The sequence below is a fragment of the Equus przewalskii genome, chromosome 11 (assembly GCF_037783145.1).
Source record: "Equus przewalskii isolate Varuska chromosome 11, EquPr2, whole genome shotgun sequence".
Taxonomy (NCBI): domain Eukaryota; kingdom Metazoa; phylum Chordata; class Mammalia; order Perissodactyla; family Equidae; genus Equus; species Equus przewalskii.
In genome coordinates, this window is record NC_091841.1 from 19839581 (window position 1) to 19865664 (window position 26084).

The 26084-nt window shown below is 36.9% G+C and overlaps 1 protein-coding gene and 1 pseudogene across 1 annotated transcript; both read left to right on the plus strand.

Moving 5' to 3' along the window:
• The first annotated feature begins 1074 nt into the window (after positions 1–1074).
• LOC103540075 (olfactory receptor 5B12-like) lies at positions 1075–7219 on the plus strand (annotated as a pseudogene).
• Positions 7220–17624: 10405 nt separating this feature from the next.
• Positions 17625–18570, plus strand: LOC103540071 (olfactory receptor 5B12-like). The gene is given in 2 exon segments (XM_008506604.2): positions 17625–18215; positions 18217–18570. Coding segments are annotated over 2 exon segments (945 nt in total).
• The last annotated feature ends 7514 nt before the right edge of the window (positions 18571–26084 follow it).

Below are 26084 nucleotides of genomic sequence, written 5' to 3' on the forward strand. Positions count from 1 at the left end.
TATGGACTTTTCCACCGGCCCAGGGTAGGATCACTTATATTTGCTTCTCTGTCACTGTCAGCACCCACAAAATCTCACTTGTCCACTATGGGTCACAGCAGAGCTTTTGGCATCTTCTACAGCCTGTGGTTAGCTCACCTAGCTATGCTACTTTTGTCCCGGGGTCTTCCAGCCTTGTGGCTGCCAGATGGGTGCTCTCTACTAGTGCTGTGCAGAGGCTTTTGCTGAGGCTGCTGTGAGCATATAGGGTTTCCCCCTAGTCTACGGAGCCGGGATGCTGGAACTCCACCCAGGCCCAGTCCTGTTCCCCAGGAACTCGGGGAGCCCTTTGCCCTATCTGGTGGATAGCCGGAGATCCTGATTTCAGTGGTAGCTGGTCAGCTGCTGCCCTGCCTGATATTCTCCTCTCCGGGACCCTCCTGGTGTTGTGGATGCTGGGAAGAGCCCCTCCACTAATGGCAGATGGAGAGTTTTGTCTGCTGCCCGGGCAGAACTCTGGAGCTTCCCCCTCAGGCCTCGGAGCCAGCCTCTGGAGCTCCACCCAGCCCCAGTCCTCTCCAAGATCTCCGGCAATCCCTTGCCCCACCGTGCAGGCAGTGGCAGCTGGGAGGCCGCCGCACCCTCTGTGATTCTCTCTGGGACCCTCTGGGTGCCATGGACACCAGACTGGATCTCCCCGCCGATGGCGGGGCGAGACTCTCCCCACGGGCTCAGGTGTCTAACTCTGGAGTTTCCCTCTGTGTTTAGGAGTAATTGCGGGGGGTTTAGGTAGGGCTCGGGTCACCTGTTTCCACCGTTGCTCCTCTGGTGTGTGCTCGCTCCTGCCTTAGGTGTGTGTTGATCTTCTGGGGGCGTCTGTTGGAAGAAAGCTGCTTGCAGCTACTAGGCTGTTCAGTCAGGGTTGGAGAGTTTTCACCTATCTCCACCTCCTCCTGGAGGGAAGTCCGTCTGCCTTCCGATGTATAGTCACATGGGTCTCTCAGACGTCCTGAGATGCTTCTGGATATCCTTTGTTAAGCGATGAGTGTCAAAATAATTGTAGACTCGAAGGGGTACAGACAAAGAGGACTACTCATGGCGCCATCTTGGATCTTCTCTCCTGCCCGTAGACATTTTAATCCCTTGTTCTCTAGTGTGAGGTAAGGAGTTGTTGCTGTCATGGGGGCTTTGTGCCCTGGGAGTTCTGTGATTGTGTAACTCCCTCCTGGTTCCTGGTCTTAAACTTTTCAAGTGCCTATATGACTCCATTGGACCTTATATTAGAGGTACCAGGTCAAGTTCCAGAGCACCTTGACCATTCATTCATTCACCTAATTCTTAATAATTGCCTAGTAACAACGATGACCTTCTGCAGACTGAGATTTATCAAGAGCCTGCAATAATGACCAGGGAAATAACTTCAAATAATAATGACTTTGACTATGGTTGCAATGATCACCCCTTTTCAGGTGTAAAACACTACAGGGACTCTCTTATTTTCTCATGACAGCAGCAGTCTTTCAGTGGGCATGTTGTTGGAGGCTACCTTTCTAATACTTCCATTTTAGAGAGGAAGATATAGAGGCTCAAAGGAATTAAATGTCCTATGTGAGAAGAGAGATCAGCATATCTAATAATAGAATTCATGTTAGCTACTTCCAAGGAAAATAAGTAGTTTTTCCCCGATATCTCTTCACTCTGGAGATGTTTTACCCTTTTGACTCAATGCTAAAGAAAACATCTCAACATGACATTTACTTTGTTTCATGGATCGAATTCATGATTTGAGACTTACATGTGAATGTGTGGATTTGCCTGTTGCATTGTTCAGGGAGCAAGGTAAACCTCTAGATCATATCTACAGTCTCTATGAATTTGCAGGGACAGAAGTAACAAGGAAAATGCATCAAGGCGGCCATTTCTCCCAGGTTCATCCCAGCTCAATATTGAAGGTTTTGATCATTTTCATGTATCTGTGATTTACAACAAGGGAATATATGTCTCAAACACCATGGAAATCCTTAGGGAACATACGTATTTATCATGTGACAAAAATCAAAGAACAAGAAGACCTTGAGTCACTGCTTTGCCACGTATGAGCTTGTGTAACTTGGACTAGTTTTGAAATCTGTCTCAATTTTAGTTTTCTCTTTTGGAATATGGTAATATTAGCTATTTATGCTAATGCCAGGGTTTTTGAGAGTATCAAAAGGGGTTTCAATTTGAAAATTTGTTATAACCTGGAGAGCACATAACAACAGTAATAAAAAAGAGAAAGAATGAATAAGAATAAATGAGGGGAAACCAGGCTATTAAACAAATTATAACAATGCATTGAAGGAAGAGGTGTAAATATCACACAAAATGGAACAATTTATAGGAATGAGGAGATTTGGACTCCATTTATAATTCTGAAGATTTACTGGCATTGGGCACTCAGTTCACTATTAGATGAACTGACTGGTGGACTATAGTGTAAATGAGATTATCTTCCCATCACACTCACCTGAGGAATTGAAAAACAATTCTCTCTGCTTGGGAATAGAGAATGAGAATATCCCATAATAATCATTAGTTTATATGTCTGTCTTCGTTCACTACACATCCTGAGGCTAAGGAATGTGTTTTGTATATCATTGTAGGCCTTAGAATTAGCATAAAACACGATACACTGTGAGCACTTACTTAGTACTTGAAGAGAGAACGAATGTTATATGAATGTCTGAACAGATTCCAGCCCTTTATTGGCTTAAGATTAGTGTTACTTAAAAACTATGTTCCTTTTAATTGTAGAAGGATTTTTTATTGGCGGGAAGGGAGAGGAAGTTGATTGCAAATATTTATGGATTTAGTTCTCATTCAGCTGGATTCAGAAAGAACATTATTTGCTCAAATTCACATTAGCTAATAAGTATATTTGATTCTCAAGACCATGATTTTTAATTCCCCACCTGGATCCAAATGACATTACAAACATCAGTCAGCCATGAATAAGGCAATATAATGAGTAACATTTTTGTGTCCAGGTCTGCGATAGGAAGTTTAGATTATATGTCACATATTATGGGAATATTTCTTAGTGAGTAAGCGCTCAGGCTTTGATTCAAAATGACATGGTTTCAAATTCCAACTCTGCTGCTTGCTAACTTTCTGGTCTTTAGTGTGTCATTCATTGTCAGCAAGCTTCAGTTTTACCTTATGTGAAACAGTCATCTCTCACATGGTTGCCCGATAAGTTGATAGAAGTTGTTATGCATGTGGTGCCCCCAAACTAACAAGTGCACAACAAATCCTAGCTATCATAGTTTAGGTCATTATTAAAGTTCTGATATCCTCTGACAGTGCTGATCATCTATATAAGAAGACAAAGCTTAAATTAGATAAGGCAAATTATTATGAGTAACAAAGTGATAAATGGTTCTCTACTGATTATAATGGCAAGCCAGTGTCTAAGAGGGGAAGATACTGAAGACTGCATGGAAACTTTGAAATTTGTGCTAGTCTTTGAATAATAAAAATGAGATGTGTACTGGGAGTGCAGAGCATCTTGTCAGGAAGATTGCATTTTTGAATTATTTCCTGAGCACCAATATGTGGTGGTCTGATCCATAAAAAGTTTCCCATCTTGCAGCAAAGAATGATAAGAGATCAACAAATCCCTCAAGGGATTTTTATTCTTATCATTAGATTAATTTGATCACAGGAGTGTACCCAAAACTACTACATTTTCCCCAGGAAAATGCTGGATTAAAATAAACTTCTTCACTGTGTGGGGAAGAAAGATCGTAAAAAATAGAAACGCTTTTCAGTACTTTGTTTTTACACATTTAGGATCTTCTTGACAAGAGTATTGATGGAGGTAGTAGTTGATGAGAGACTGTGAGAGACCACGAGTATGCTCCTTTCTGGATAATGGTGCTCTCCAGTGGCCTCCACACCACCAATAGCTGAAGTAAAGAGCAAGTGGGCAATTCTGCATGCTTCTATCAATACTTTTACCTTCCCTTTCCCACTCCCAACCTCATAGTCTGATTGTCGTCATCCACTTGGAGGCCTTAGGACTAATCTCATTGTTCTATTTCTAGCTGTGTCACTCACCATAAAGCTGAGAAACCTAAGATCAACCCTCAATCCCTATTAAATAATGTTCATATCTTTTCACATCCTTTTTTCAGACCTCAGCTTCCACTCCTACTCAACTCCTGAAACCATTCCACAGTGCCCACTGGAATTTATAGGCAGTCATCAACACAACCCAAAACACACTTAACCTCTCCCCTGAGAGTTCTCTTTATCTACTGTTCCAACTGGAATCTGTGTCCTGGGATAGTGTTTCCCTTGCAGTCACCTTGAATGGTGGCAATTTTCCCTCTCAAGTTCCTCTTAAAACTGTAATGCCTCATGTTCTTGACTTTGTAAACAGTATAATACTCTCATTTTTATTTTCTCTAAACTCTTTCCTTTGGTGATGTTATTTAGACTTGTGAGTTTCAAATGATATATATATATATATGGTGAAAATTATAAATTACCAACAGAGTTCAAATTAATGTAATCTAATGCTGCCAGTCCTGTCCTCTGAATTCTAGACTTGTATACCCTATTTTTATGTAACACTTCTTCTTGGATGGCCAAAAGAGTTCTCAAACTCAGCATCACTAACCTGCAATGGTCTCTCATTTTTTCCCAAATATCTGTTTCTTCAATACCATTACTTCTATCACTACAAGAAAAATGGAGTTATCATTTTTCCCTCTCTCTAATGCTCTACATTCAATATACCAGAAAGTCCAGCCAACTCTACTTTTGAAATGTACCAAGAATTGCGTAGTTTCTCATTACTTCTCTCATTACCAGCCTGATCCAAGTCATCACCATCTCCTGCGTAGATTAATGAGATTAATGCAAAGGAACATGTAATGGGTGAGATCACAGGATTCCAGATTTCATTCTCACTTGGAAGCCCTCCTAAACTTACCTACAATTTGGACCCCTGACACTAGATAGAGCCTGTCATTGTCTTGAAACATGATGTATTACTCTAGCTTTTAGATATAACAATATCTACATTTATAGGATGCTTTTAAAGTGCCAGACAGAATTGTTATCTCCATTTTAACAGGTGGGGAAACTGAGATCCAGACACACTACTTGATACTCAAGATGACTCATGAAATAAATAGACTCTTACTTGACATAACTGGACTGGCCAAAATATAGGTAGGAGAAGAATATTATGTGAAAAATCAAAGGAAGGTATGGAACAAATATGAGTGTGGAAAGAATCTGAAACAGAAGCAAACGGAATAAGTGAGGATATAGGACATTAGATTTCACACTTATCTGAAATCTCTCTGTTACAACATCTACCCCTCTAATTCATACATAGATCAATAACTCTGTCCTATTTATAATGTGTAAGAACTTACAATGTCAGTTTGCATTATCAATCCAGTGTGATGATGAGTTCAAGGGAAAATTGATGGCCGAGTGATATTGAGCAACACCCAAGGTCAGCCATCCAGTATATGGTGGAGCGAGAGTCCAGTCCCTAGTCTGGACTCAGACTTTTAACTTTTATTCTCTAGATGTTTTTATTCCTTGTACTTGAATTTCTATAGTATCCCACTGTGTGGTAATTACACATTCTATGGGTCCTATTATCCTGTGAGATATTGAAGACTATAACATGATATGTTAAACTATCTTTTGCTAGCATATAATTCAGAGCTTGACACAATGGAGATGATTGCAAAATGGTGATTCAAGTAAAACAAATTACATTGTAGTAAACCCACTTTATTGAATGAGTAATCTGTGTTAGTGTTTGAAAATCTGAATTGAGAGGCTAACATAAACCCATCAGTGGTATTTCTGTGATTTTTGCATGTAAATCCATCTCTGCACTTTTGTTCAATTATTTGTGAGGATAGAGATATATTATCTCCAAAATACTTTTAGCTAGAACAACCTTTTAAAATTACAGTTTATTGTTATGCCCACGTTAAATTCAGAGAATACTGATAGAAAGCATACATTGGACATAATGATGGCTCTAAGCACAACTACTATCCAGATCCTCTTTTCTCATTGCTATAGGGCATTCACCTAATCCACAAATGACCCCAATCGAAACAGTACAGATGTGACTGAATTTATTCTTGTGGGGATAGCTGATGACCCAAAACTGCAGACTCCACTCTTTATAATGTTCACTCTCATCTATCTCACCACCCTGGTTTGGAACTTGGGGATGACCATGTTGATCCCACTGGACTCTTGTCTCCACAGTCCCATGTACCTCTTCCTCAGTAATCTCTCTCTAGCAGACTTTCGTTATTCCACAGCTGTCACTCGATAGCCAGATTCCTTGTAGGAAACAAGGTCATTTCCTACAATGCATGTGCTGCTCAGATAGTTTCTTTTTCAGTCTTTCTCACTGTAGAAAATTTTCTCTTGGCTTCCATGTCCTGTGACCATGCTGCAGCAGTGTATAAACCACTACATTACACCACTATCATGGCAACAAAGGTGTGTGTGTGTCTGGTCATAGGTTCCTATGTCCTTGGTTTCCTGGAGACTTCCATCCACACTGGGGACTTATTTCAGTCTCTTTTTCTATAGATCCAATGTGATCAATCGCTTCTTCAGTGATGCTCCCCCTCTCCTGGCTCCCTCATACTCAGACAACTGTATCAGTGAGATGGTTTTATTTGTTTTGGTGGGCATCAATGTCCTCCTTACTATTTTGGTCATCTTGATCCCCTACCTGTTTATATTTGTCATCACCCTGAGGATACACTCATCTGAGGGATGCTAGAAGGCCTTTTGCACCTGTGCTTCCCACCTCACTGCCATCTTATATGGGACAGACATCTTCACATACTTACAACCCAGCTCCAGCCATTCCATGGACACAGACAAAATGGCACCTGTATTTTATGCCATAGTCATTTCCATGCTGAATCCGCTGGTCTACAGCCTGAGGAACAAAGAGTTAAAGAGTGCCGTTCAAACGGCTTTTGGGAGGGGAAAGTCCACTCTGATAGCCAATAGTGCTTGCATTCACAAGTCCCATAAGAGTGTAGCAAACAAAGAAACAATTTTTAACCAGCTATCCTTCCAGGGCTCAGTGCAGAGGGAACAGACAGAAATGCCCATCTCCCAGCCTTTCCTCCAAAGAGATGTATTTATATTCTTTAACACTGAGGGTCAGTTTTCTAATTTAGCATGCATCTAGAGGATGACTGTGATTTTCCCCAGAGACTGTGGACGCCAGCAGATAGTACTTCTGCCTTCTCACTCGAGATAGCTACAAATTGTCAGTATCTCCCTGGAAGGAGCTGGTACTCATGTCTGGTACCCCAGCTATTGAAACTGCCACCCAAGGGACAGGTCCCTGGATAACCTGGCTCTGACAACCAGTGAGACTTGCACTCATGAGTCCCACATGACTGTAGCAAAAAAAGAAGCAGTTATTCATCAGCGCAGGAGCATCTCCCACCCCTAGCTATACATCCAAGTCCAGCACAAAAGGAGCAGGCCAAAAAGCTCATCTCCAGTTTCTACCTGGAAGGGCCCTAACTATATACTTTTCCAGCTACTGCCTAAGGAATTGGCTTCCAACAAGCCTGCATCTAGGTTCTAACTGACATCCTCCCCTTTGGGAGACTGACAGATTTCGGCACACCAAGCATAACTAGGAACCACTAAGAACGAAGAAGGAAGCTTGGACTATCACAAGGTTTGAGAGACAACCAGGAGGTCACACTGGGCTGATCAATAAGGTTCATCTCCTACATGAGACCACCTGTCAAGATGAGGAGAGTTGGTTATTTTATCCTCTGTGTAGGAACCAACAAAGAGCGTCAGGGGAAATGACGAAATAGAGGAATATGTTCCAAACAAAATTAGAAGACAAAACTCCAGAAAAAGACCTTAATAAAATGGAGACAAGTGATTTACCTGATAAAGAGTTCAAAATAATGGTCGTTATGTTACTCACCAAGGTCAGAAGAACCATGAATGAACAAGGTGAGAATTTCAACAAAGCAATAGAAAATATAAGAGTGCCAAACAGAAATCACAGAGCTGAGGAATATAATAACTGAACTGAAAAATTCAATAGAGGGGTTCATCTGCTGACTAGATCAAGCAGAAGAAAGGATCGGAGAACTCAAAGACAAGGCAATAGAATTCATCCAATCAGAGGAGAAAAAGAAAAAAAGAATAAAAAAGAGTGAATATAGCATAAGGTACTTATGGAACACCATCAAGTGGACCAATATATGTATTACAAGGATCCCAGAAGGAGAAGAGAGTGAGAGAAGGGCAGAAAGCTTGTTCAAAGAAATAGTCACTGAAAAATTCTCTAACCTGGGGAAAGAAACAGACATCCAGATCTAGGAAGCTCAGAGAGTTCCAAATAAGATATATCTAAAGAGCCCCACATTGAGACACATTATAATTAAACTGTCAAAAGTGAAAAACAAGGAGAGAATCCTAAAAGCAGAAAGAGAAAAACAGCTTGTTGCAAACAAGATAACTGCCATAAGACAATAGGCAGATTTTTCAGCAGAAACTTTGCAGACCAGAAGGGAGTGGCACAATAAATTCAAATTGCTGAAAGAAAAAAATTGCCAAACAAGACAGTCTACCCGGCAAAGCTGTCATTCAGAATTGAAGGAAAGGTAAAGACTTTCACAGAAAAGCAAAAGCTGGAGTTCATCACCACTAGACCAGCCTATAAGTATTGGTAAGGAGACTTCTTCCAGGTGAAACTTTATATTTGTATTCTTCCCTCCCACACATATCAGTTATCACTGACATTGCTTTAAGTTGTTAAAATAGACAGTTAAAAATAAAAGATATTTCAAGTAAGCCTTATGGTAACTGCAAAGCAAAAGCCTATAGTAGATACATAAATGATAAAGAGGAAGGAATCTAAGCATACCATTGCAAAAAATCATCAAATCCCTAAGGAAGAGACAAAGGGAAGAAAGGAACAAAGGAATTACAAAACAGCCAGAAGACAATTACCAAAAAGGTGATTTTAAGTCCATACTTATCAATAATTACTTTAAATATAAATGGACTGAATTCTCCAATCAAAATACATAGAGTGCCTGAATGGATTAAAAAACAAGATCCAAATTTATCCTGCACAAAAGAGACTCACTTCTACTTTAAGGATGTACACAGACTGAAAGTGAAGGGATGGAAAAAAATATTCCATGCAAATGGAAACCAAAATAAAGCTGGGTTAGCTATACTTAGAATTTTTAGGGCAGTGAAAATGCTCTGTAGGATACTATAATGATGGATACATGCCACTGTACATTTGTTCAACCCTACAGAATGTACTACACAGCAGTGAACTTTAAGATAAACTACGGACTTTGAATGATTATAAGTTTAGGTATGTTATGTCCTCATCTTCAATCATCTCAAAGTATTTTCTACTTTATCTTCTGATTTCTTCTTTTACTCTGGTTATTTAGGAGATTGTTAATCAATGATACATATTTGTGCATTTTAAGGATTATTTCAAAAATCAAGAATAGTATTTACTTCATGGGAATAAGTGTGAGGGAATCAAGGAACGCTTTGATGTAATGCCCTATATTGGCTCTATTTCTGGAAGTTCAATATAGATATATATGCATATAGAGTTAAAATGCATATTTATGTTTATATATAAATTTTTTTGTATATATACAAATATATACATATATACACAGATATAATATATACATAGGTTAAATATAAACTATGTATATAATGTATATAGAGAGTTCATAAAACATATATGTCATATAAACATTTTATGTATCAATAGCTTAATTTTTAATAGATTTTATTTTTTAGAGCACATTTAGGTTCACAGCAGGGTTGAGCAGAAGGTCAAGAGATCTTCATATACCTCCGGTTCCCACACACGCATAGCCTCCTCCATCATCAACATCTTTCAACAGAGTGGTACATTTGTTACAAATGATGAACCTACATTGACCCATTTTGAGTCATTTTTGTTTTGCTGACAGAACCACTTTAGTATAGACTCGTTGGAAAATGGTTGTCTCAATTTTTGTTATCCAAGAAAGCTTTATTTTCTCTTCATTTTTAAAAGATATACTTTTTATAAGATTCTGGTTGCATTTACTTTCAGTTCTTTGAAGGCATCATTTCACTCTATTCTGTATTCCATCACATTTGTTGAGAAATTAGGTGACAGTGTCACTGCTACTGTTTTTGACAATACTATTTATTTATTCTGTGGCTGCTTTTTCGCTATTTTTAATTGTTACTTTTATGATGTCTTTAGGTTTATTTTATTTTTATTTTTGAGATTATTTCAATTATTGAGTTATAGTTGACTTGTAACATTGCTTAAGGTGTATGTGTTGATTTGATACATTTACATATTGTAACATTATTATCACAATAGTGTAACTTAACACTTCCATCACATCATACAATTATCATTACTTTTTTGTGGTGAGATCATTTAAGATCTAGTCTCTTAGCAACTTTGGAGTATATAATACAGTATTGTAGATTATAATCACTAGGCTGTGAATTACATCTCCAGAATTTATTCATCTTCCAGTTACAGGTTTGTACTCTTCAAACATAGACCTTCTTGAAAAATGCCGTTTAATAAAGATACTTTTTTCTGTTTTGTTTTGGAAAAAACTTGGCAGATACTCTTTAAGTATTGTTTCAACCATTATTATTTCTCCCCTATCTTTCTTAGTCTCTAACGCATGTACAAACAACCTTTTCACCATATCCCTTAAGGTCTTTTCTTTAATTTCTATCTGTATTTTGCTCCATTTTTTAGCCTGGATATTTTCTACTGAGCTCTTTACTAGTTTACACTTGTGTTGTATCTAATACAATTTAAGCAAAATATTGAATTCTTATACTTAGTAAGAAAGTAGGGAGTTTACCCCAAACCATTTATTTCCTCTCTAGTACTTTGACTCTTATATTCATGAATCCCTCAGTTATTCCTTAATGCTTTTACATGGGGCCTGCCTGGTGGCACAGCAGTTAAGTTCGCATGTTCTGCTTCAGTAGCCTGGGGTTCACTGGTTCAGATCCCAGGTGCAGACCTATGCATGGCTTGGCGAGCCATGCCATAGCAGGCGTCCCACATATAAAATAGAGGAGGATGGGCACAGATGTTAGCTCAGGGCCAACCTTCCTCAACCAAAAGGGGAGGATTTGGAGTGGATGTTAGCTCAGAGTTAGTCTTCCTCAAAAAAAAAAAAAAATACTTTTACACAACTTTTAAAGAAATATACTTAGTTTCTACAATTGTTCTTACTGGCTGAATTAGACTGTTTTCTACCTGGTTACAAGCCCTGATAGTCCTTTTTACTAAATTATATGCCAGATTTCTCAGCCATGAGATGACCCATGAAAGAGTTAAGATCACTGTATGTACATCCCATAACTCAATCTACTTCTCTTCTAAGTAACAATTATCGCAACTCTATGTACTGTTTCACTTATCTTATTAAATGCTGTAAATAGGATTGTAAATAGCTTCATGAGGACAATTAGTTGGTATGTCTGTCCACTGACTTTTGAAATGAGTTGATTTGAAAATTCCCTTACATCTGGAAGAGGAAGGAGAGATGGACATCAGTTTTTTTTTTTTTTCAGTTAACTCACTGGATGACTAAGTATTCCAGATTATCACCTTCTTTATTTAGCAAATATAAAGTTTCTGAAGTAAATCCAGACTATTTTATCATACTACTAGACTCTATATCTGTATCTATCTATATATTACCTATCTGTCACTTATCTATAATCTATCTTTTCCCAACCATATCTCATCTCATTCTAACTGTACTATATATTGTCACACTGTGACATAGATAATATCAGTATCCCAACTTTATCACAGGTAATTTTCAAAGGTGTCACAGATAAAAAATTGAAAAGTCTGGTATTTAAAACCAGATGTATTTCTTTGCAGTCTGTGTTCACAAGCATCACACTATACTGATGCTGGTAACAACATGGACCTAGAGGGAAAAAGGTTTGTGATTCATTTACAGTAGTGAGAACAGCAGGTATTCCTGCTGGGACAAAACAAAAAGACATTAGTCATGTGGGATGGTGATGACTGAGACATGAACAGGCTGAATACCTTGGTGTAGGAGTATAACACTCACTCACATCTCAATAGAGAAGAGGTTAATTATTCAAAACCTCTAGGTAAATCATAAGAACGACTCACATTAACATGGATTTTTAAACCCATAGGCTGTAAGTAATTCTTTAAGGATATGATAGATACTCCTTAAAATGGAAATGGCTTTTCTGACAATTATCCAGGTTCCCAACAGATAGTTTCTAATTTGAAGCTAATTTTGAATTGCAATGGTTATTACTTCTGGCAGGACAATATTTGAGCTATCCTTATAACATGCCTATTCTGGTCATGTGACCCAGACCAATAACCCTGATGATTTTTTTGGTATTGAGGATAGATGTTTTTGTTTGGTTTTATTCAAGTTTTATTCTGGGAGGATGCTGAAACGGAATATGCCAAGGAAGAGGGCTTGCTGCCTATGCAGCAGACATATTGGCTTCTTTTAGATTCTGCCAACTTTTTTGAAATTTGGGGTCGTTAGTACATACTTTTCATTTTTCTTGGAATGATCTTTCTCACACTGGTTCTTTGTCACTTGTAGGCCTGGCTGAAATGAAAACTCTGGACTTTTTCTCTTGGCTTGAGGTTCTCCTAACATCAGACACTGGCCACAGCTAGAAGCTTGCTTCTTTTTTTATTATAACTGTACAATTTTGTCTTCCTAAATGTATTATACATGCAAATTTATATATGAAATGTTGTGAGTCAATTGTGATAATTTGAATCATATTTTAAGTATACACTAAACTTTTCCATCAATCATAAAGTTATTGATCCCCTCTTCAAAAAAAAAAAGATTCCTGAGACTGAGAAAACATTATAACAAGCCAATATAAAGTAAATTTCTTCTTTTCTCTCTCATTTTCCATGCAGTATTACATGTTTATTCTATACATAATTATATATATGGAATTTTGTTCTACATATAATTACATGCTTCTTCAGATGTTTCCTCGTTCAGTGTCTATCTTCTGCATTAGACTTAAGCACCTTGATTTCAAGAATGATGTTTATTTTGTGTAAGTCTGTATTCTCAGGGCTCATGATTGTGGCTGAAACACATTTGGGATCAATAAACAGTTAAATGAATTCATACTTCTTTTGAATGGTACAATATTTAAAGGGAATTAAGGGAAGCACTAATTCTTGGGGTACACTCGTCTTGTTCAATGACAGAGCCCACATCTCTATCACCCAATATTTATGTCAAATTGCAGCTTTTAGGTCATACTGTGGTTCTATTTGTATATTACCAATAAGAATAACTGCAAATAGTGTAAGTACACCCCTGATCTCCCTCAACAAGCATAGCTGGATCCCCCTAGATGCTTTAATCAGTTTTTCTCTAATTAGGTGAGACAAGGAGCTTTGTAGCCCTCATAGGGTATTTGTCCCATGAGAGTTCCATGACTATAACTCACACCTGAATCCCATTAGTTAACCTTTGAAATCCCCACATGACTCAATTTGGCCTCATATTAGAGGGTGCAGCCCAAGAACCAGAATTACTTTGGCCATTCCTTTATTCATCTCATTTGCTAATAGTTGTCTAGTAGCAATAGGACCTTCCGCCAAACTGTGACATTACTAAGAGCATTTGATAATGTCCAGGGAAAACAACCTCAAATAATAGTGATGTTGATTGTGATTATGATGATCACCCCTTACCAAGTATAAGGCAATTTAGGGATTTCCTTATTTTTTAAATCATAGCAGCAGTCTTCAGGGAGGATGCCGTTGGGGTAAATTTTTATCATTTCTCCTTTATAAATATAGATATTGACGTTCAAAGAGCTTAGAGGCTGATCTAAAAAGAGTGAGCAGCAGATAAAGAACTAGAATTCTCATTAGTTGATTCCAAGGCCAACAGTATTTATCTCTTCAATTTCTCCTGCATCTAAAGAGCTTTAAACTTTTTGGCCAAACACTAAAGAAAAATATCCCAGTAGGGTGCTTACTTTATTTCACAGGCTGAATTTCTGATTTGAGATGCACTCACATATGAAGGTGCTGGACTTGCATGTTGTATTGTTCAGGGAGTAAGGTAAGTCTACAAATCTACTAGGTCAGATCTACTGTCTGCATAAATTTGCCTGGATAGAGGTAATCAGGAAAATGCATCAAGGAAACCATTTCTCTTTCAATTAATTCAGAGCTTGGACTTGAATTTTTTGAATATTTCCTGTATCTGTTTTATAAAACCAGAGGTTATGTGTCTAAACACTGTAGAGATCCTATTAGAATATGTATATTTATCATGTGACATAGAGGAAAATCACGAGAAGAATTTGAGTCTCTGTTTTGCTAATTATAAGCTTTTATGACTTTGGACAAATTATTTAGACTATTTCAATCTCAGTTTTCTCTTTCAGGGAATGTGCTAATAGAAGTTATCTTGACTACCATGTTTTAACTTTATTTTTCCTCCAGGAAGATATTATATTGAAATCTAAGATTTTACACGTGGAAAAGAAAGTTGGCAAAAAGTTTTGAAATGATCCCCAGCACAGTGGGTTTTTTTCCCCCAGAATTTGAGAAATCTCTATTTGTGCTATTGACTCAAGTGGGTAGTTTTTTACAGAATCAAGAGGGTGTCCTAGTCACCCTGCTCTGGATAAGTGACCCTCATAGCACTAGTATGATGAGTGAACTCTGCCCAGAATCTCCATGCTTCTGTCATGACCCTCACCTGTCTCATCACCTTTCCAACCCCTACCCTTACCTTGAGACCCAGCAGTCTAACCTCATTATTATATTTATTGCTATGTCACTCATCAAGAAACTGAGGATTGTCACATCGGCCCTCAGTTTCTACAAAATAATGTCCATACATCTCTGTATATCCCCTTTACTGATCACAACTTTCACTCCTGCCCAACTCCTGGAATCATTCCACTCTGGACTTTATAGTCAGTCATCAACATAACCAAATATACACTTTACCTCTCCTCTGAAAGTTACCTTTACCTACCTGGTCTTATTGAAATCTGACTGTGTTCTGGGACAGTGCTTCTCTTGCATCCATCTCAAGTGGTAGCAATTTTCCTCCTTATCACTAAGTCTCATTTTTTTGACCTGGTAACATTTGTCTGTCTAAACTCCTCCTCTGGTGGTGTTATCTAATCTGGTGGATTTAATATGATACATGTATGTTGAACCATTAGAAATTGCCAACATTGTTCAAAGTAATATAATATGAAGCAGTCAGCTCTCTCTTCTGAACTTAAGACTTGTATATTCAATTATTTATGCAACACTTCTACTTGGATGGCCAAAAGGAATCTCAAACTCAATGAAATAATCTCTTTTCCTCCTTTTCCCAAACATCTGCCTCTTCTACATCATTCCATGCATCACTACACAAAAGTAGGAATCAACACTGACCTCTCTCTTTCTCTAATACCAATATTCAATATATCAGGAAACTCAGCCAGCTCAACTTTTGAGATATATGCAGGATAGAGTAATTTTTCATTTTCTCTCTCAGTACCACCTTGGTCTAAGCAATCATCATCTCTTACCTAGAATATTACAATCACCTTTAATTTTATCCCGCTAAATTCAGTTATGCAACAGATATACCAGAGTGATCCTTTAAAAAGAGAATTCAGAATATGTCACTTTTTCTCCAAATCTTATGAAGCTTTCCAATCTCACTCAGAATACAAGCCTAATAACTTAAAGTAGTGTATGAGGTGATGACAGTTTCACCTTGCTGTACCTCTCTGACCTAATCTTTCCTTCCCTCTGAAGTCTTATTGATGTTCTTGTCCCTGGAACAATATCGGTTCCTGGAACAATGTTCAAACACCAGAACCACACACATGATGTTTCTTCTTCCTGGAGCACCGTTCCCCCAAATCTACTGAAGTCTTGCTCTCCTGCTTTCTTCAGGCATTTGCTCAAAAGTCTCATTTTTATGAATAGGTCTCTCCAAGACCACCATGTTTAAAATTATATGCACTTATTTCTAACCTTACCTATCCCCCACTTAGCTTTTTAAAAGTTTTCCAGACATATTATATACTTTTCCTATTCATTTTATTTTATATCATCCTCTTTTTCTAAAATGCAGACTGTACAAATTGCTGCTTTTCCTTTTATTTCTGGTACATATGGCAATGTATAGTAGCCACTCAAGAATTATTGAATAAAATTTGTGACTGGATCAAATATCTAATTGCTGTAGTAGAAATTAATCTCTTAACTATTTAGCTAAAATTTTAGAGTGGATAAAATTTTCAGCCTCCATTCTGGGAAGATTCTTGATTTAGGAAAATAAGTGGAAATTTCCTAATAGGACTTTGTGTAGGCTTCAAAAAATGCCCTTATATAGTTTCTAACTTCAGTGATAACGTATTCATATTTGTATTTTTCTTATCTGTGATAGTGGAATCCTATGTTTTTCAGGTTCTGAGAATGGAAGGATAATGGGATAAACAAACAAAAAAAAAACCCCAACTCGTCTACACATTGAATTCTCCAAGAAAAGATACATTTATTGAATGCTTATTTAGTGCCAGACAATAGTATTATCATCATTTTACAGATGGGAAAACTGAGGCCTGGACACATTAGTTAATCAAGGTGACTCAGAAAATACATGGATTCTTGGTTGTCCCTGCTACCAGATAGACCGAATCCTCTGTCTGAATCATTGTATCTAGCAACTTACAGAGTCAGAATTTGCATTATCAACTTAGTCTGATGGGAAAACTGCTAGCACAGTGATGTTACACATTACCCAGCTTCATTGATTCTGTGCATGATGGAGCCTGGATTTGCATCTTTTAATATGGCTTAAATATGGCTCCAGATCAGGGATATCTGAATGCAAAAGTTAAAAACTGTGTAAATGAAATAAAAGTTAAAAATATTATTTTATAAATGTCTTTATTCCCTGTACATGGATTTCTACTCTTTTCCCACTATGTGGCAAATTATGTACCCTGTCTACTGTGGACATGTTTTAACTATCTTTTGCTCTCATATAACACTGTTCATGACACAATGGAAAAGACAAAAATGACAATTGAAGTAAAATCAATTGTTTCACATTAATTTTACCATGCTATTCTAGTTTAGTGTGAAGAATAATTTGTGATTACTTTGTAAACTTTGAATTGAAAGTCTAACCTGTTCCAGTTAGCAACTACTCTGATGATCTTGCATAAATACTTTCTTTTCTTCTCTTTACCTTAATTCAATAATCTATGAAATTAGGAGATTGGGATGCATTATCTCCAGCTCCTTTTATCTGGGATATTCTATGATCTGTCAATAACTTAATATTGCATTTAGTTGTCATGGCCATGCTTTAGATCTACAGACTCCTGGAAACAAGTTACTGCAATACTGAAATAAGGCACAGAGTGGACATGCTGATTGATTTCAGCAGTCTTCCTTCCATTTATCATTCTGATTCTGTTTTCTCATTGCTACAGGGGAGCCACATAATTCCTAATTCATCCCCATGGAGAACAGTACAGAGGTGACTGAATTCATTCTTGTGGGGTTAACCGATGACCCAGAATTGCAGATCCCACTCTTCATAATCTTCTCTCTCATCTACCTTATCACTCTGGTTGGGAACCTGGGGATGATCAAGTTGATTCTGTTGGATTCTCGTCTCCACACTCCCATGTACTTGTTCCTCAGTAACCTCTCTCTGGTGGACTTTGGTTATTCCTCAGCTGTCACTCCCAAGGTGATGGCTGGATTCCTCACAGGAAACAAAATTATCTCCTATAATGCTTGTGTCACCCAGTTCTTCTTCTTTGTAGCTTTTATCACTGTAGAAAGTTTCCTCTTGGCCTCAATGGCTTATGACCGCTATGCAGCAGTATGTAAACCCCTGCATTACACCACCACCATGACGACAAGTGTGTGTACACGTCTGGCTATAGGCTGCTACTTCTGTGGGTTCCTGAATGCCTCCATCCACACTGGGAACATTTTCAGGCTCTCATTCTGTAGGTCCAATGTGGTTGACCACTTTTTCTGTGATGCTCCTCCTCTCCTGACTCTCTCATGCTCAGACAGCTATATTAGTGAGATGGTTATTTTTTTTTGTGGTGGGTTTCAATGCCCTCTTTTCTATCCTGGTCATCTCGATCACCTACCTGTTTATATTTATCACCATCCTGAGGATGCGCTCATCTGAAGGATGCCAGAAGGCCTTTTCCACCTGTGCTTCCCACCTCACTGCTGTCTCCATCTTCTATGGGACAGTTATCTTCATGTATTTACAGCCTAGCTCTGGGCACTCCATGGACATAGACAAAATAACATCTGTGTTCTATACTATGGTCATCCCCATGCTGAATCCACTGGTTTACAGCCTGAGGAACAAAGAAGTCAAGAGTGCCTTTAAAAAGGCTATGGGGAAGGCAAAATATTCTATAGGATTCATATTTTAATTGTATTGATTCTACAATAAAGCAGCTTCATCCACTTCAGATCCATCTAGGAAAAATATTTTCATGTCCACCTCCCAAATTTCTGAGTTGGTGTAGTAATCGCCCCAGGTATTTTTTAAGTCTACAAAGCAAAAGTCTTAAAAATGTGAGACCTAGGAATAATAGGCTAAGTAAAATTACCCATAAGCATAGAATCTTATTTTAAAAATTCTTGTTACTAAACATGTTCACCCACACTCCCACATGAACATATGCAGTCATATGTATGCATAAGTATGTTCACACACGTATATCATTCATGAGAAACTCATATAACCCACACACATATAGATGGAGACATACATGAGCTAGACCTATTGTTATATTAGAACTTAAAACAATTACTTTGGTGTTGGAGAACATATTATTAGTATAAGTAGTTTGACAGTTAATGGACGTAAAATAGATATGATATATATATAAATATTATGTATTTGGTTTTTAAAAAATATATTTCAATTTATCCTTTTGCATATGAAAGTGCAATAGGTTTTATAGTTTTACAAAATAACCTTTATGAAAATAGTTCCAAAGACCTTGAGTGTAGAATTATTGTTCTTTGTTTTTATTTTTATTTATTTATTTTATTAACTTTTTTAAAGATTTTATTTTTCCTTTTTCTCCCCACAGCCCCCTGGTACGTAGTTGTATATTTTTTAGATGTGGGTCCTTCTAGTTGTGGCATGTGGGATGCCGCCTCAGCGTGGCTTGATGACTGGTGCCATGTCTGCACCCAGGATCCGAACCATGAAACCCTGGGCCACCACAGTGGAGTGCAGGAACTTAACCCCTCGGCCAAGGGACCGGCCCCATCTTTGTTTCTATTTTTAATGAAAATACGTTTCTTTACATTGGCATCTTTTTCTTAGCTAAATTTCCATCTTAATAAGTTATTATCTAAAATTAACGTTTATTTGCTAATTTTAATTGAGAAATATATCACAATATAGGAATAAGAAAAGGATGATAAAGGCATATTTTAATCAACTTAGGAATATACCGTTTAAGTTTTAAATTGCAAGCACCAAGAATTACAATAGTGTTAATAATGTTTATATATAAATGCTATGAATTTTTTTAATGTATAAACCTATTAATATTTTGAGTCTCACTATGTTAAAATATTTAAATCTATTTCTATTCCATTCCTTTCCTCAGCTCTTGGAAGTCTTTGGCCATTATTTCTTCAAATACTCTTTCTGCCTCTTTCTTTCTCTCCTTTTGGGAATCCCACTATACGTATGTTGGTACTGCTGATAGTATTCCACCTGTCTCTGAGACTTGCTTACTTTTCTTCATTCTTTTCTTATTTCTGTTTCTCAGACTGGATATTCCCAACCAACCTATCTTAAAGTTCACTAACTTTTTTATTCCTCCACGTTAATTTGCTGCTGATCACTTTGGTAAATTTTATATTTCATTCATTTTTTTCTGTTCAAGAATTTCTATTTGTTTTTTAAAAATAATTTGTATATCTTTATTGATATTCTTTATCTGGTGAGACATTTTCCCATAGTTTCCTTCAATTATTTAGACATGGTTTTCTTTAGTTCTTTGATCAAATTTATATTATCTGAGTTAAATCTTTTTTTATTAAGTCCAACATTTGCATTTCCTCCAAGACAGTTTCTATTGATTATTTTTAAAAACCTTTGTATTGGCTATTCTTTCCCCTTTCTTTGTGTGTCATATTTATTTGTTGAAATACGGGGATTTCAAATAACAAAATGTAGCATATTCTGAAATAAGATCTTCCTTCCCACCTAGGATTTGTTGTTGGTAGTATGATATTTGTTTGTTTAGTGATTTCTTAACTTATTTATGTTAATTCTGTCTTCTTTGCTGTGTGTCACAACTGAAGTTACTATTCACTTAGCTTAGTGGTCACCTAATGATTGGATAGATTTTCCTAAACACTTTAAACCATTAATTCTTCCAAGCCTTGCACAGAGGTCTGTATGTGTGTGTTGGAGCATGCCTTCAATCATCTGGAAGTTTAAATTATACCTTAATCTACACTTCCTGCTTGTCCAGAATCTCAAAGTCAGTGGAAGATGAAAGATAAACTCTTTCTCAGGCCTTTTCTATGCATGCACATAGCCTTCCACATGTGTGTGATTTTTGTGATTCCTAGAAATATATTGGAACTTTTCAAAGCCCCTTACGGGTTTTTCATTTCCTTAAAAATTATTTTTAAGATTTTAGTCTGATTATTGTTTGCCCCATTGGTGCTGCTGTCATAGGCAATTACAGTCATAAACAATTGCCACTCGATGTTTTCACAAACACCCTAAGAATAGGACTTTTCTCACAGAGTAAACTGAGTCAGGTGAAATAAAGATAAAAAATGTGAATGGGGCTTTTCTAGAGTGCTGCCAGACAAGTGAAATAGTGACGTTTCTCTGGGCTTGTGGCCATTGTAGAAGCTCCAAAGCATTCTGCTCACTTTAGTGACTGTTAGGCTGATATATTTCTCAGCTACTATGGTTCTGAGTCTGCTGGTTTTCAAGGCTACCATAGAACTGGGAAATAGGGAAAATTCAGATGCCACAAAGCTCATTATTATTACTTAGGTTCAGCCATTTTTCTTGAATAAACATTCCTTAGATTGTCACAAGCCTTTCAGTAATTCTAGTGTTTTGAAAATTTTTAATTTTGAAAGCTTTTGGCTGTGTTTTCAACTTTTATGAAGGAGCATATTTTCAGTGGCCCTTATTCTATCATTCTGGAATTGTTTCTCCCATCCTATTTAATGTAAACTTCCTTTCTTATATCTTTCAGTACATTGTTCTATTTTTTTGGTAATACATATTATAATTTGTAATTATATATTTATCTGTGAGTTTAAGTTTTTTTTTTTTTTTGAGGAAGATTAGCCCTGAGCTAACTACTGCCAATCCTCCTCTTCTTGCTGAGGAAGTCTGTCCCTGAGCTAACATCCATGCCCATCTTTCTCTACTTTATACGTGGGATGCCTATCACAGCATGGATTTTGCCACGTGGTGCCATGTCCACACCCGGGATCCCAACCAGCGAACCCTGGGCAGCCAAGAAGCGGAACGTGTGAACTTAACTGCTGCACCACCAGGCCTAAGTTTTTAATGTTTCTCTCCCTATTACATCAAGGAATATTTGTGAATGAAACATATCTCTTTTTTCTGCTCCGTATTCTCAGGATTTAGCACAATGGCTACCACCTAGTTGGGATGCAATGAGTACTTTATTGGCTTAATATATTTATGCATAGATGAATGAATATGTCTTCTTAATATCATGATAATTAAGTTCAGTTGTTGAAAGCAGTGCTGCTTGTGCCTTCCTGGAGAATTTATTGACCTTCCTCTCCTGGTGACCATGTGACGTTACTAACGAAGGTAATGTCAAGTTGTTGTTATTCTTAAAGATGTTCTGTGTTATCAAGAAGAAATGAGTTTTGAGCGTCTACCTAAAATGCATAAACCTGGGATCAGCTTCACTACCACTCTTACAAAATAATTGCCAGAGTCTCTGCAATTTTACAACTTTTATTGAACTCACTAGAGAGCTGAGATCACAGGGCAACTAACTAAACCAAACTGTAATAAAAGAGGGGCATCTCCAAAATGAGATAGGACAAGAGCACTTGTCTATTTGTGATAGATGCTTCTGGGTTCCAGACTCACTGATAGAATTTGGCTAGCTTTTTAAATTAATTACTAAAGGCTGAGTGTGTCCTAACATGAGAACACAAATCTCTTGTGAATGCAGATACAGGGGAATTTGCACTCATTTACATGTTGCTCTCCACAGACCTCTCTTGGTGCTTGCAAGAACGATTGGTGGCAGGGCTAGATTTTTGAGAATGCTTCTTTCATGGTGCAAGCCTAGGAGAGGTGAATAGCAGCCACTGCCAAAAGAGCAAGAGACTCACCCAGATTCTTCTCCCTCACCTTTCCATGGAATAATCAATTTAAGTCACTATGGCCCTTATGTGCTGATGAAAATTTATTAGAATTGATATAAGAGAAGAGAATAAAACACTCTACTCATTGAGGACAATGTCCTGGGACAAGACCATAAGGGGTCTACTATACTCAGAGTGGGTCAGGATCACTGAAAAGGACCTCATCTCTGAGAGGTAGGGACAAAGTTCCCATGTTAGATGAAGGCTATGTCAGCACAGTAGAGAAGGGACCCTACTATCCACAACCACACTAAAACCATAGAGTAATAGGTAAACATTATTTAGCAAATAAAAACAGTCTCCTGCTAGGAGAGGGCCAAGAGCACAGAGATTCTTTGCGGAAAGACTTAAAACTGAGGGGGAAGCAGATATTAGGTAATATTTGTGGGTAATTCAACTCCCAAACTAAAACGTGGTAATGCAAGAGGTACATAAAGCCTCTTCATATGTGGTTCACTGATGGTGACTATAGAAACAACAAAATCCAAATCCAGTTCAACTCATAACCAGATTGACTCAACTGTCAACACAAAAGTTCTAGCGGAACAACAACGACAGAAATAGGAGTCTTATTTTCAGCCATAAAAAGATTTACTGTTTTATACAAGATGTTTGGCTTTCAGAAAAATTACAAGGAAATCAAAGATGCAAGAAAACATAATACACTGCTGAGAGACAAAGCAATCATCAGAATCAAATGCAAATATGACAGAGATAGAGACGCTATTTAGGAGGGAATACAAAATAAATATGATTAATACATTAAAGGTTCTTGTGGAAAAGTTGGAAAACATGCCAATCAGATGGGTCATTTTATCACAGGAATGAAAACCTATAAGAAATAATCAAATGGAAATGCTACAAATGGAAAAAAAAAGCAGCAGAAGAATTTTTTCAGTATGCTCATTCTTTTTATTTCTGGGCCATCTGGTTTATTTTTTTCTTTTCCCCCCAACATTATTGAGATATAACTGCCATACAACATTGTGTAAGTTTAAGATGTGCAATATGATGGTTTTATACATGTGTATGTTGCTAAATATTTACCAAAATAAGATTAGTTAACAGATCCTTCATTTAACATAGTTGTCATTTTGCTGTTGTTGCTGTTATGGTGAGAACATTAAAGCTCTACTCTCATAGCAACTTTCAAGTATACAATACAGCATTGTTAACTATAGTCACCATGTCGTACGATAGATCTCAGGAAATTATTCATCATAATAGAAAGGTTGTACCGTTTAATCAACATCTCTCCATTTATCCCACTTCTCAGCCCCTAGAAACCACCATTTTGCTTTCTATTTCTATGAGTTCAGTGATTTTAGAGTCCACATATGAGTGAGATCATACAGTATTTGTCTTTCTCTCTCTGGCTTACATCACTCATCATAATGCCCCTAAAGTCCATCCATTTTGTCACAAACAGCAGGATTCCTTCATTTTTATGGCTGAATAGTATTCAATTGTGTGTATATATACCTATATACATACACACACGTATACAGATAATAACATATATGCACACATTTTCTTTATCCATTCATCCATTGGTGGGCACAGATTGTTTCCATATCTTGGCTATTATTAGTAATGCTGCAATGAATATGGGAATGCAGATATCTCTTCAAGATAGTGATTTAATCTCTTTTGGATGTACACCTAGAGGTGGGATTGCTGGATAACATGGCAGTTTTGTTTTTAATTTTTTGTGGAACCTCCATAACGATTTTCATTGAGGCTGTACCAATATACATTACCACCAACAGTGCAACAGGGCTACCTCTTTTCCACAGTCTCACCAACGTTTGTTATCTCTTGTTTTTTTGATAACATATTCTAATGTATATGAGGTGATATCTCATTGTGGTTTCAATTTGAATTTCCCTAATGATTAGTGATATTGAGCACCTTTTCATGTACTTTTTGTCATTTGTACAACTTTGGCAAAATATCTACTCTAGTCTTCTGCCTATTTTAAAACTGAATTATGTTTTTTGCTATTGTGTTATATATTTTAGATATTAATCCCTTATCAGATAGTTTATGAATATGTTATCCCATTCCGTATATTGCCTTTTCAATTTGTTGATTGTTTCTTTTGCTGTGCAGAAGCTTTTAAGTTTGATGTAGCCCACTTGTGGATTATTGCATTTGTAGCTCATGCTTTTGGTATCATATCCAAAAATCACTGCCATGACCAATTCAAGGAGATTTTTCCTATGTTTTCTGTAGGAATTTTGTGGCTTCTGGTCCTATGTTTAATTCCTTAATCCATTTGACTTAATTTTTTTGAGTGGTATAAAATAGGAATCCAATTTCTTCTTTTGCATGTGTTTACCAATTTTCACAACACTGCCTATTGAGGAGACTATCCTTTCTCCCTTTTCAAATATTAGGTGATCATATCTGTTTGGGTTTATTTTTGGGTTCTTGATCCTGTTCCATTGGTCCATGTGTCTGATTTTATGTTAGTAACATGGTGTTATGTTTTTTGTTGCTTTGTAATATATTTTGAAATCAGAAAGTGTGATGCCTTCAGCTTTGTTTTTTTCTCAAGTTTGCATTGACTACTTGGGGTCTTTTGTAATTCCCTATGAATTTTAGGATTGTTTATCTATTTATGTGAAAATTGCCATTAGAATTTTAATTGGGATTGCATTGAACCTGTAGATGGCTTTGGGTAGTATGGACATTTTAGCAATATTATTTTTTTCTCATCTATGAACACAAGATATCTTCCCATTTATTTGTGTTTTTTTCAATATAGTTCATCAGTGTTTTATAGTTACAGGTGTACTGATCTTTCACTTCCTTGGTTAAGTTATAGCCTAAGAATTGTGTTATTGCTGATGCTATTGTAAATGAGATTGTTTTCTTTTTATGTTTGCTTTACATAGCTCATTATTAGTACATAGAAATGCAGTGGATTTTTGTTATTTGATTTTGTATCCTGCAACTTTACTGAATTCATTTGTTAGGTCTATCAGTTTTTTGTTGATGTCTTCAGGATTTGCTATATACAAGATCATGTCATCAGCAAATGTAGACAATTTTATTGCTTCCTTTCTGATTTGAATGACTTTTATTTCTTTTTCATGCCTGATTATTCTGGATAGGACTTCCAGTACTATGTTGAATAGCAGTTGTGAGAGTGGGCAACTTTGTCTTGTTCTTGATCTTAGAGGGAAAACTTTAAACCTTTTACCACTGAGTATGATGTTAGCTGTGTTCTTGACATATACAGCTTTTCCTATGTTGAGGAATCTTCCTTTTATACGCAATTTGTTGGGAAATATTTTATCACGAAAGAATATTGCATTTCATCAAATGGTCTTTCTGCTTCTATTGATGTGATCATGTAATTTTTGTTTTCGTTCTATTAAGTGGTGTATCACATTTATTAATTTTCATATGTTCAAACATCTTTGCATCCCAGGAATAAATCTCACTTGATCATGGTAAATGATCCTTTTAATGTGCTGTTGAATGTGGATTGCTAATATTTTGTTGAGAATTTTTGCTTCTATAT